This window comes from Schistocerca cancellata, chromosome 1 (genome assembly GCF_023864275.1).
Source record: "Schistocerca cancellata isolate TAMUIC-IGC-003103 chromosome 1, iqSchCanc2.1, whole genome shotgun sequence".
Lineage (NCBI taxonomy): Eukaryota > Metazoa > Arthropoda > Insecta > Orthoptera > Acrididae > Schistocerca > Schistocerca cancellata.
The window spans coordinates 1,192,552,585-1,192,566,430 of NC_064626.1; the positions used below are offsets into that span (position 1 = coordinate 1,192,552,585).

At 39.7% G+C, this 13,846-nt stretch overlaps 1 protein-coding gene across 2 annotated transcripts in view; it reads right to left on the reverse strand.

Annotated features, from left to right (window-relative positions):
• Positions 1–11,089: 11,089 nt before the first annotated feature.
• LOC126094522 (probable ATP-dependent RNA helicase DDX56) overlaps positions 11,090–13,846 on the reverse strand; it is a 128,619-nt gene continuing 125,862 nt past the window's right edge. For both annotated transcript variants that reach the window (XM_049908951.1, XM_049908942.1), the window contains one exon: positions 11,090–11,235. In XM_049908951.1, the coding sequence (XP_049764908.1) occupies positions 11,170–11,235 (66 nt within the window). In that variant the 3' untranslated portion in view covers positions 11,090–11,169. The remainder of the gene's footprint in view (positions 11,236–13,846) is intronic.

Here is a 13,846-nt window from a genome sequence, read left to right on the forward strand (position 1 = left end):
CCGAAGAAAGGACCATGACAACTCCTGACAACAGCAAGTTGCAGTAGTACGGATTTGTCCAGACGTAACAAAAAAAAATTGGTTTAATGTGATCTACGTGAAGCTTTCATAGCAAGCAATATTCCTCTTCACAAACTTGCAAACTCTGTCCTCAAAGGCTTCCTGCGCAAATACGGCTAAATCCAGCTCTGAAACAGTATGTCACCTGTTACAGAAAATTGTACAGGAAAGTCATTAATGTAGCAAAAAAGTTACATAATGACTCATACATCAGTAGAAGCAAGGGTAACAAGAAAATGAAATCAGTTTGGAATGTGATAAATACAACTGTAGGCAGAAGTAAAGTAAGAGACAGCACCTTTGTTATTAAAAGTGAGGACAAAACTATAAGTGATCCTTTATGTATTGCCAATATATTCAACCTTCATTATGCAAGTATTGTACAAAGCCTCATAAAAACTCAAAGACAAACAAAGATTAAACATAACATCTCCACAAATCCTAAAACTATGTTCTTATACCCCATAAGTTTACAAGAAGTACAGAATGCAATCAACAAACTAAAAAATAAATTGTCTTGTGGCACTGATGGCATTCCAGATAAAGTACTTAAACACAGTATAAATATTGCTCGTCCCCTTGTAGACATAATTAATGCCTCTTTCAGCACTGGCACTTTCCCTAAAGAACTGAAGTTGTCAATAATAAAACCATTATATAAAAATGGTGATCATCGTGATGTAAAAAACTTCAGACCCATATCCTTGATATCCTGCTTCTCAAAAGTTGTTGAAAGAATAATGCATGAAAGACTCTCCACTTTCCTGAACACAAGTAGAATATTAGTCAGTGAGCAAAATGGCTTCAGAAAAAATAGGTCAACTGAAACAGCTGTATATAATTTCCTAAAACTTCTCCTGCTCTCTATAGATCATAACGAAGTAAACTGTGGGGTGTTTTTAGATTTATCAAAGGCATTTGATGTTATTGATCATGAATTATTGCTTGAGAAACTATTTGCTACGGTGTACGTGGTACTGTTCACAGCTGGTTTAAATCATACCTATCAGACAGATACCAGAAAGTAGAAATAGTTCATGAAGGAACCTCTTAATTTGCAGAATATAAGAAAGTTAGTAAAGGAGTGTCACAAGGTTCTGTGCTGAGACTCCTCTTATTCTTGATTTTCATAAATGACCTACTAAACTGTTTAACACTAGCTAATGCTGTACTGTATGCGGACGATACAAGTCTTTTTATTAAAGCTCAAAATGAGAATGACTTGCAACACAAAGTAGAAATAACAAAAGAAGAAGCAGGAAAATGGTTTAGAGATAACTGTTTATTTTTAAATGAGCCCATATAGTTTTGAAACTTGGTGAACAGAAGATTTTACAAACTTCAAACACAAAATTTTAGATATCTGGTTAGGCGAGAATCTAAAGTGGGAGAAACATATTGAAATGCTCAATAAAAAGCTAAGTAAATGCTGCTATATATTCAGAATGCTGAAAAACTGCTGCAGTGAAAAAACAGTAATATGTGCTTAATTATGCTCTCATGCATAGTCTATTGTGGTATGGTGTCTTATTTTGGGGTAATTCAAGTCTGGCAAACCGCTCATTCATTATTCAAAAACGAGCAGTAAGAATAATGAAAGGGGCTGCACCAAGAGAGCCCTGCAGGGAAATTTTCAAAGAATTTCAAATAATGTCGCTTCCATCTTTATATATCTACGAAAGTATTTGCTTTATCAAATCTCACCCCCAATTTTCTTCTTTAAATAGTGAGTGTCATGACTACCCAACAAGACACAGGAATGATTTCCACAGAGAAACACACAAAACAGCCCAATATCACAAAAGTGCAATATATCACCCCAAAATCCTTTTTAGTGCTTTTCCCTTAAGCATCAAAAAGATAGAAAAATTTTACATTTTTAAAAATGAGCTTAAAAAAATGTTATTAAGAGAATGTTTTTACAGTGTTACAGAGTACATGGATTTTCAGAACATAGTGGTCAATGATAATGATAATTCATATTTGAACAAATGTATGAAAATAGTCTGCCTGTAAACACTATAATTAATTAATTATTGTTTGTCCTGTTATTCTACTAGAGTGGTCAATGATAACGATAAGTCATATCTGAAAAACAAATGTATGAAATAGTATGCACTATAAATAATTAATTATTGTTCGTTTTGTTATTATCTACTATACACTGCATGAGATATATATTTATATATGTTTTACCTCCGTAGGCCTATGTTATTAATTTACTGTATGAAACTTCCTGGCAGATTAAAACTGTGTGCTGGACCGAGACTCGAACTTGGGACCTTTGCCTTTCGCGGGCAACTCTACCAACTGAGCTACCCAAGCACGACTCACGTCCCGTCCTCACAGCTTTACTTCTGCCAGTATCTCGTCTCCTACCTTCCAAACTTTACAGAAGCTCTCCTGCGAACCTTGCAGAACTAGCACTCCTGAAAGAAAGGATATAGCGAAGATATGGCTTAGCCACAGCCTGGGGGATGTTTCCAGAATGAGATTTTCACTCTGCAGCGGAGGGTGTGCTGATATGAAACTTCCTGGCAGTTTTAATCTGCCAGGAAGTTTCATATCAGTACACACTCAGCTGCAGAGTGAAAATCTCATTCTGGAATTTACTGTATAATTACAAACTCATATAATGTAACATGACAACTCCTATATCAGTGTATATGATAAAATGGATGCTCAATAAATGAAATCAAAATATACCAGATGAATCAACACTGCGTAAAAATTACATACAATTAACGTAAATGTTCTGGAAGAAATACACAATGTACTCAAGGACAGTATTATCTGGACTTCAGCTGACAAAACTACAGACACTTGTGGCTATTACATTGCAAATTTAATAGTTGGTGCCTTAAAAGAAGGTCCTTCTTCTTCTATTTAGCGGCCTGCAAAGAACTTGAAAAAGTAAATCATTCTACAATCGCCAGATTTGTGAATGAGGGTATTAGAAAAATATTTCCAGAATCTTTTGCAGATGAAAGGGTGTTTGTGTTTATTTCAGATGCTGCTCCCTATACGATCAAAGCAGGAAAAGCCCTCCCAGTATTTTATTCCAATTTGATTCATATCAGTGACATGCTTTGCTCTTGGAGTACATCGCCTTGCTGAAGAATTATGTTTCATGTTTGTGAATATAAATAAACTGATTTCATACACAAAGAAAGTGTTTCTCTAGACTCCTGCTCACATCAATACCTACAAAGAGAAACTACCAAATGCACCTTTACCTACCGAACCAGTGGTAAGTCTTTGGGGTATGTGGGTCGAAGCTGTGCTGTTTTACAATGAACATTTCGAAGTCATTAGAAAGGCAGCAATCGACTTTGATAGTGCAGAAGCTTTGGCAGTTTGCCAGTGCAAGCAAGCTTTTAATGATTCCGGTATTAAAAAAGACATTGCTGTGATTAGCACTTATTTTTCCCATATACCTGCAAGTATTAAAAAGCTTGAAACTCAAGGTTTGGAGTTGAATGAATTTATTCGGTTAATGGATAAAATGAGTCTAGTGAACACCTCATTGCTGGAGGTATTCCCAAGGAAACTTAAAGAAAAGTTTGAACATTTTAAACAATAATCCAGGCTTTGAAACCTTGTGCCAAATTGATAGTTTTCTTAATGGAACCGGTGAACTTTTACCAGAAGCAAGTGGCAACATAGCACACAAATTCAAATACTACCCAGTTACCTCATTTGATGCAGAACAGTCCTTTACTGCTTATAAAAATGTTTCGAGTGATCGTAGACACAATCTTACCACCTAACATTTGCAACAGTACTTGTCGTTTATGTCTCCTAAAGTAGAAAAATGTAAAATACATTGTAAATGATGTTTTGGTCCAATAGTATTAATTAAAAGTTAATGCTGTTCAAATTAATTCATGATTGTATGTTGTTTTTTTAAATAAAATATTACGGAGTTTTTAAGCATGCCCCTCTGCATGCGATATATCTTGAAGTTGGTTCTGTACATATCAATTGTTTCACTGCAACTCACTCGCATCGTGTCCACTTGTTATCAACAACAATAGCAAAGCAGAAACAAATCTTGAAACACGGTGTGCATCCGAATTTTGCAAATTTTTAGAAAATAATCCCTTCCTACCCTCTATCAGAAAGTATTCAGAAAATGATATCAGCGTTCTAAATGAACCGATTTTTCGGGTGGCCGGCGCTCTTCTTGATATCCACAAATGCGACTTCGAGATATAATGCACACAATAACTACCATGTTCTCTTATTCCAGAATGAGATTTTCACTCTGCAGCGGAGTGTGCGCTGATATGAAACTTCCTGGTAGATTAAAACTGTGTGCCCGACCGAGACTTGAACTCGGGACCTAGTAGAGCACTTGCCCGCGAAAGGCAAAGGTCCCGAGTTCGAGTCTCGGTCGGGCACACAGTTTTAATCTGCCAGGAAGTTTCATGTTCTCTTATTATTTGATCTTGCGTATTTTGACACTTTCCATAAATTTTTTAAGCATATTTTAACGTTTTTACAAAGCATATAATCCGGTATCTAGATATGAGCCATGACGTAAAGGTTTGTGAGCAGAGGTTGTGTGGGTATGGATGAGTATATTGTGTAGGTTTCGTGGATGGCGGAATACCACTGTGGAAGGGATGGGAAGGATAGTGGGCAGGACATTTCTCATTTCAGGGCATGAGGAGAGGTAGTCGAAACCCTGGCGGAGATTTAATTCAGTTGCCCCAGTCCCGGATGGTACTGAGTTACGAGGGGAATGCTCCACTTTGGCTGCAGAGTGAGACTTTGGGAGGTTCTGTGAGAACGGAAAGTTAAGGTATGGGAGATTTGTTTTTGTACAAGTTTGGAAGCTTAATTACGGTCTGAGAAAGCCTCAGTAAGACCCTCGGTATATTTTGTGAGGGACTGCTCGTCGCTGAAGATGTGATGACCACAGGTGACTTCTTGGTATGGAATGGGTGGCAGCTGTCGAAATGGAGGTATTTCTGGTGGTTAGTAGGTTTGTACAGATAGAGGTATTGATGTAGCCATCTTTGAGGTGAAGATCAACATCTAGGAATATGGTATGTTGGATTGAGTAGGACCAGGTGAAGTGAATGGGGGAGAAGTTGTTAAGGTTTTGGAGGAATGTGGATAGGGTGTCCTCACCCTCGATCCAGATCGCAAAAATGTCATCAGTGAATCTGAGCCAGGTGAGGGGTTTAGGAGTCTGGGTGTTTAGGAAGGATTCCTTCAGATAGCCCACAAACACATTGGCATAGGATGGTGCCATGCGGGTGCCCATAATCGTACCTGGATTTGTTTGCAGTTAATGCCTTCAATGGAAAAGTAATTGTCGGTGAGAATATAGGTGCTCATGGCAGCTAGGAAGGAGGTTGTTTCTCTGGAATCCATTGGGTGTTGGGAAAGGTACTGTTCAACAGTGAAAAGGCTATGGGCATTAGGGAGGTTACTGGAAATGGAGGTGGCATCAATAGTGATGAGCAGGGCACCATGTGGTAAAGGGACAGGAATTGTGGAGTGTCAGTGGAGGAAATGGTTGGTATCTTTTATGTAGGAGGGTAGGTTCCGGGTAATAGCTGAAGGTGTTAGTCTACGAGCGCAGAGACTTTCTCAATGGGGCTATAGTAACCGGCCACAAAGTGGCGTAGTGGGTGATTGGGTTTGTGGACTTTAGGAAGCATGTAGAAGGTAGGAGAGTGGGGAGTGGCAGGAGTGAGCAGAGAGATGGACTCAGGGGAAAGGTTCTGGGATAGGCCTATGACCCCATTCCAGAAATCCAGCAGGATCTCCATTCTCTCCTCAAATCCTTAGGCCCATCCCAGAACCTCACCCCAGAAACCTAAACTCCTCACCTGCTTCAGATTCATTGATGACATCTTTGCAATCTAGATTGATGGTGAGGACACCCTATCTGCATTCTTTCAGAACCTCAACAGCTTCTCCCCCCATTTGTTCACCTGATCCTACTCAACCCAACAAACCAGCTTCCTAAATGTTGACCTCAACCTCAAACATGGCTACATCAGTACTTCCGTCCATATCCAACATACTAACTACCAGCAATACCTCCACTTCAACAGCTGCCACCCATTCCATATCAAGAAGTCCCTTCTACACAGCCTAGCCACCCGTGGTCGTCACATCTCCAGTGACTAGCAGCCTCTCTCGTAACATACCAAGGGTCTTACTGAGGCCTTCACAGACTGTAATTAAGCTCCCAAACTTGTACAAAAACAAATCTCCTGTGCCTTATCTTTCCATTCTCCCACAACCTCCCCAAGTCTCACTGTCCAGCCACAGGGGGCATTCTCCCTCTAAATCAGCACCACCCAGGTCTGGAGCAACTGAATTACAAGGGTTGGAACTTAAATAGTGGCAACTATTTATTTAATTTATTTACAGCTCATACAAAATAGATACTTGTTTCAAAGTTTTACTGACCTTCAAAGTATTCATTAGTATTGTGTATGGTAGATATCGAAATAGATGACAGAGGGACAGAGAAACAATTAAAATCGCTCAAAAGAGGAAATGCCACTGGACCTGTTGGGATACCAGTTCGATTTTACACAGAGTACGCAAAGGAACTTGCCCTCCTTCTTGCAGCGGTGTACCGTAGGTCTCTAGAAGAGTGTAGTATTCCAAAGGATTGGAAAAGGACACAGGTCAACCCCGTTTTCAAGAAGGGACGTCGAACAGGTGTGCCAGTTGTAGAATTTTGGAACACGTATTATGTTCGAGTATAATGACTTTTCTGGAGACTAGAAATCTACTCTGTAGGAATCAGCATGGGTTTCGAAAAAGATGGTCGTGTGAAACCCAACTCGCGCTATTCGTCCACGAGACTCAGAGGGCAATAGACACGGGTTCACAGGTAGATGCCGCGTTTCTTGACTTCCGCAAGGCGTTCGATACAGTTCCCCACAGTTGTTTAATGAACAAAGTAAGAGCATATGGACTATCAGACCAATTGTGTGATTGGATTGAAGAGTTCCTACATAACAGAATGCAGCATGTCATTCTCAATGGAGAGAAGTCTTCCGAAGTAAGAGTGATTTCAGGTGTGCCGCAGGGGAGTGTCATAGGACCATTGCTATTCACAATATACATAAATGACCTTAAGGATGACATTGGAAGTTCACTGAGGCTTTTTGCAGATGATACTGTGGTGTATCGAGAGGTTGTAACAATGGAAAATTGTACTGAAATGCAGGAGGATCTGCAGCGAATTGACGCATGGTGCAGGGAATGGCAATTCAATCTCAATGTAGACAAGTGTAATGTGCTGCAAATACATAGAAAGATAGATCCCTTATCATTTAGCTACAAAATAGCAGGTCAGCAACTGGAAGCAGTTAATTCCATAAATTATCTGGGAGTATGCATTAGGAGTGATTTAAAATGGAATGATCATATAAAGTTGATCGTCGGTAAAGCAGATGCTAGACTGAGATTCATTGGGAGAATCCTAAGGAAATGCAATCCGAAAACAAAGGAAGTAGGTTACAGTACACTTGTTTGCCCACTGCTTGAATACAGCTCAGCAGTGTGGGATCTGTACCAGATAGGGTTGATAGAAGAGATAGAGAAAACCCAACGGAGAGCAGCGTGCTTCGTTACAGGATCATTTAGTAATCACAAAAGTGTTACGGAGATGAAAGATAAACTCCAGTGGAAGACTCTGCAGGAGAGACGCTCAGTAGCTCAGTACGGGCTTTTGTTAAAGTTTCGAGAACATACCTTCACCAAAGAGTCAAGCAGTATATTGCTCCCTCCTACCTATATCTCGCGAAGAGACCATGAGGATAAAATCAGAGAGATTAGAGCCCACACAGAGGCATAACGACAATCTTTCTTTCCACAAGCAATATGAGACTGGAATAGAAGGGAGAACCGATAGAGGTACTCAAGGTACCCTCCGCCACACACCGTCAGGTGGCTTGCGAAGTATGGATGTAGATGTAGATGTAGATGAACCCATTGCCAGTGATATGGAAGTCTTAGGATACTCTTAGCAGTGCCAGTTGTGTTGACAGTTCAAGTGGTGCGGTCTTTTGCCCGACGAATTTGTAGAAGTTCTGAATCAAATGCCATTGATTGTTTCCTTCATCTTAGAAATAGAGTTGAACTTATGAGGGCTTAAGCCAGGGGAGTGCAGTAGATGGTTTAGCACATAGCAGCCCCATCAGTCAAACAAATGAGTAACAGCTTGCACTGTATGTGCTTGAGCATTGTCCTGCAAAATGATGGTCAGGTCCTGCAGAAAGTGTCATCACTTCTGTCTCTAAGCTGGTCGTAGGTTGTGTTCCAAAAATGAACAGCATAGAGCCAGAAGTGATGACACTTTCTGCAGGACCTGACCATCATTTTGCAGGACAATGCTCAAGCACATACAGTGCAGGCTGTTACTGATTTGTTTGACTGATGGGGATGCTAAGTGCCATATCACCCACTGCACTCCCCCAATTAAAGCCCTCGTTAATTCAACAATCTCTAAACTGAAGGAAACGCTTCACGGCATTCACTTCAGAACTCCTACAAATTATTGGCAATGGGTTATACACAATGCTGGTGCCTACTTTGAAGGTCAGTACAGCTTTGAAACACATATCTATTTTGTACAAGCTGTAAATAAATAGTTGCCACTATTAAAGTTCCAACCGTCATACATTCTCCGCCAGTGTTTCATCTACCTCCTGCCGTGCCCTGAAATGAGAAATGTTCTGCACACTATTCTGTCCATCCCTCCCATAGTGGTTCCGCAGTCCTCCAAACCTGCTCAATACACTTCGTCCATTCCTACACAACCCCTGCTCCCAACCCTTTACCTCTTGGCTCATATCCCTATGATAGACCTAGTTGCAAGACCTGTCCCCTACATCCTCCCACCACCATCACCTACTCCAGTCCACTCACAAGCACACCTTACCAATCAAAGGCAGGGCTTCCTGTGAAACCAGTCAAATAATCTACAAACTAAGCTGCAGCCATTGTGCTACATTCTATGTGGATGTGACAACCAATAAGCTTTCTGTCCACATGAATGACCAGCGACAAACTGTGGCCATGAAACAAGTGGACCATCCTATTGCCGAGCACACTGCCCAACTGAACATTGTTCATTTCAATGACTGCCTCCTCCTTACCCCCACCCAGTTGCCACTCCCATCATGCACTGTTGCTGTTGATCGCAGTGTGGCTTCAGCTGCCAGAGGCTGCAGTCATGTGATAGAGTTGCATTTGTGTGTGTGTGGGGGGTGGGGGGGGGGGGTTGTTTTTGACAAAGGCCTTGTTGGCCGAAAAAGCTTATATTTGACAATATTTTTGTAGTGCCTATCTGCGACTCAGCATCTCCGCTTTACGGTGAGTAGCAACTTTCCTTTTCATAATATTGTTTAGTTACCTAAGCATTTAACTCTTCTGTTAAGGTGAAAAGTGTCATCTGCAATTTTCTGATGGAATTTGATGTGCTTTTCAAGTGTGTTATTTGTTTGCTTGAGTATGGCATTTGTTTGCTCAAGTGTAGTATTTGTTGTTTTTATTTCATTTTTTAAATTCTGATTTAGTATTGTCTGTATTAGCAATTAACTTCTCTATAAAAGTACTTAATTGTGCACTTTACTTTTTAAACTGTTGTGGCACTTCTGCCTCCATACTTCTTGTCACCACTGGTATAAAATACTTACAATAACGCTTAGTTTAATACTGTAACAATGCTGGTGATGACACTGTAGCACACCCACAAACTCGGGTTGTGAAACCACCTGCAGCTTACCCGACGACACAAACACCACCACCAAAAAAAAATTGAAATTGATAAACTTCAAGCCACATCAAGATGCCGACAGGAAGATTCAGCAATGTAACAGCCAGACTGCATTGTCGAAAGAGTGTGTGCATTTGAGACTGTCACTGATGTAGGATGACAAACTCCAGCTGTGATCCACAATAGCTGCTATAAACTCATGGGATTAATGATACATGGAAGCCCTCTGAAGTCATAGTCGAAAATCTTCCAACTTGTGGAATTGTTAGTTTCTTCCCCATTGTAATTGTAGTTGAAGGACTTAATATCTATTCATTGACTGCTCAAATCTCTTCAAGTTGCAGTGCTATCAATTGCTTTTGTACTGTAGCTTAATCTTGGTTATTGACCTCCCCTGCTAAGAACTACAGATACCAATTCCAGTAAATTTCCATTCAAAAGTTACCATCTTCTTCAACAAATTAAAGTTCTGTTTGTTATTCTTCATCAATTTTATTTACTCCCAGGAGTATTTGTTCTGGGTTGTTATCCCGGTCACTACATGTGATGTTCTGTTTGCTTGTTTCATGATACTGAGTGGGCGATACAAAGTTTGCTCGGGAGCTACGATGTCCTGTTAAGTCAATTGCTCACCAAGTCATTTCTTCACTCACAAATATCTCCGGCCAGATTTTGTTTCTAGAAGTGCTGCAACTGTTGTTGGAAGCCACAAGTACAATCCATATCCACATTCTTGAAATAAATACAATGCTTCTAACAAACAATGTGCCATAAATCGTAGTCTCATTCACAATGAGCATGTGTAACAAAGGTTTCTCACTGGAACATCATGAACACATTAATATGGACTATATCCAAAATTATCTGTTCAAGTTAAGAGATTCCAATTGAATATTAAGATAACAGTTCTTCTGCTGTTCCCATGACATCATTGGGGTTGTCACAGCTGTTCTTCCAATGGCTTGCATCATATCTCCAAGGCAGGAGCCAATGACATGGAATAAACCAGTCAATCAGCAGGTACCATGAACAGGATTGAATTGCTATTGACATCACAATTTGCAGTTACCACTCCCGGATAAATGCACATAAACAGAACAAATTTCCATACAGCAGGCTATCTAAGACAAATTTACTATGTAAATACACTTTTTTTATTCTGGCAATCATCATTCAAAGCAGGAGAACTGAGAGTGGAATATAGTTTTCCTAGACACTTAGAAAGACCAATATAGTTGAGCAGTGGTGTAGGTCTCATATACAGCATTGTATATATATAAATAAAAATTTTTATTATGTTGTTTTATACAAGAAGTACAAGTACATTCAAATTGTATATCTTCTTAGGATCAGGATGTTTTCCTCTTCTTGAATCCAAAAAATTCCATGCTCTTCAGAGGATTGGCTTTCTTGGCCTGAAAAAATTAACCATTTTATAATATAGTCTCTTTTAATTGAAGGTTACACATAAAAGAAGTATGTGAATGTTTACCTGAACAACAAACCAATTTGATTAACATGTGGGATTCAACTGGATAGGATTATTTCAGGCAATGAACAAATGATATACCTGAGTAAATGTTTGGAACAAAACAATCTCTATGTAATGGAACTGCTTGGTGGCACCTTTCAGATAACAAAACCGAAATTTCAGTGTTAAAACCCCAGTTTGTCATAGAATTTACTTGCCTGCTAACATAGCGTCTCTCCAGGAAATAATTTTTGTATGTGAAAATCATTTTCTGGTTCAAATTCCACATTAACTATTGGTCTTTCAATAATAGAAGCTGGGAATGTCAGCACTCAGGTCAGGCAAGGACAAGGACGTACCATTTTCACTACGACTAGGCCTGGCAAGCGAGGTGTTACATTATTAACAGTTTTACCTTTCATGTTACGTCTGATGTTAACTAGCTTCCTTTTGCATAGTTTGTGGTTGGCTTTTAGTAAGCTGTATTACCTGATGACACAACTCTTAGCTGCAGGTACTACTCAGTACAGTCATTCAACTGCAATGAATTCTCATTTCAAGATTTTAATTAATAATTTTCCTTTGAATTTTTCATTTATGACTGAACATTTTACTGAGATTAACAAACACTGACAACAAGGACAAATTCACATTTATAAACTCAGTGGACCTCTAACATATCAGAGTCTCACAATTCTTCCCGGCTACATTAAGGAATGCAAAATTATATTGCAAGCCCTTCATGCCCACAACAAGATCTCAATCTCTATTTCTCACACACTTGATGTTGACAACACATTACAATCTCCCAAAGAATAATTTAGGAAGCAGATCAGACATCTTGCAACAATTTAGATGTCAATGCCACGGCATTCCTTTGTCTGCTGAAAGAGAATGCAGACCAGCTAGATCCCAGTGTCTGCCCCATTGTTTGAATATAAATTACAATCAAAATGTGGTATAATGATATCTGGGCATCACAAGCACCACACACCTGAGGCACCATTCACCAGAAAAGGAAGACCTGCCTCAACAGACTGTCATGTAATCAGTCATATGTTGAGTTTATCAACTGCAGCTTATTGCCTGTTCTTTCCAACCATTCTTTTCTTGCCAATGCACAACTCTATACTTCAACGGTACACTGAAAGCACACTGAACGACAGGACTTGCTTTACATATTTTCTTGCTTGGTACATCTTCCAACTCATTCCCAGCAAAATGACTCCTCCTTACCCCATTTTTTGCAATAGACAAGGAAGCCCCGGACTGCCCAATTTCTTACTTTTAGGAACTTTATGCCATTAGCATGCCTTGTCATCTCCTCCACAGTCTTTGAAATAGCATTTACTTTGCAGCAAATATTTTAAAATAATTTGGTAAGTGGATCCTGAAGGCAAGCTCAGTGAAAACTGCAAAACTGCGAAGAGAGTATTCCTGCTTACAGTCAATCCTTTGTTTTATCATATAAATATGATAATCACTTTAAATGTCACACTACATTAACTAAAAAAAGTATCTAAGAATAGAGCTCTTGTTGTACTTCAGTACATTTAAAGCAACTATGCACCTCTTCAGAGACCAGGGTGATAGTACGCTCCAGCCTTGGGGACCTTGTCAGTAGTGTGGTGCATCAAGTCCTTTATCAAACTGAACATAACAGTGTAAGATTTGCTCTGCTTATTACTCTTCTTGGCAGGTTCCTTTTGAGAACTGCAGTGTTATGTAGACAGATCCATAGAGGAAAGCAGTCACTAAAATGGAGATCACTCATAATTTCTTGCTGTGTAGAATATGTGAGGGTTAAGGAGCAGAATGAAAAGAGTGTGTTTGCGGAGGTCCTAGTAGTAATGCAGAAGTACCATACAGCAGCTGGGAAAGTCAAGAACTTGACCTGTGAGGCAGGAACATGACGAGGCTATGGCATGTTGCATGTTTTTCTCTCACTAGGAGGAATGGGTGAGGAGATATACTACAGGCTTGGGGGCCTAATGCTGCTTCTTGTGGTAATCACAGGGAGCACATGGTTATCCCGAATAAAATCATCTCACACCTCCAGGTACTTCAGTCAGTCATTCATGCAGCATGCTTCCAGTCTTCACCACCTGGCTCAAATGCACACTGTGTAGAAGCCACCTCTGAAGCTGAAAACCACCAGAAATACTGAACCAAAAATGAACAGTCTTCCACGAGAATGGCTACACTGTCATGAAAATATTGCAAACAATTTCAGGAGGTATTTTTGCTATTTTGTGGTTCACTGCTAGGATAAAAGGATGGCTCCTGAAACAGACATAACATGAAGTACATGATGCTGATGAAAGGCAATGTGGCCTTGAGAACTCCCATCATGTACAAAATACCATGACAGTGTGAACCATATTATGTCAGATAAACACACAATAGAACAATGCTGGACTGAAAATGAGAGATGTCTGTGCTATGACATCCAGAGAAATCAGCAGTAACAAATTTTATTGGAAAACTCAGCAACACTCTGTCATCACAAAGGCTAACTGTTAATGGGATAATGTAACTAAAGAAGCTAAATAGAT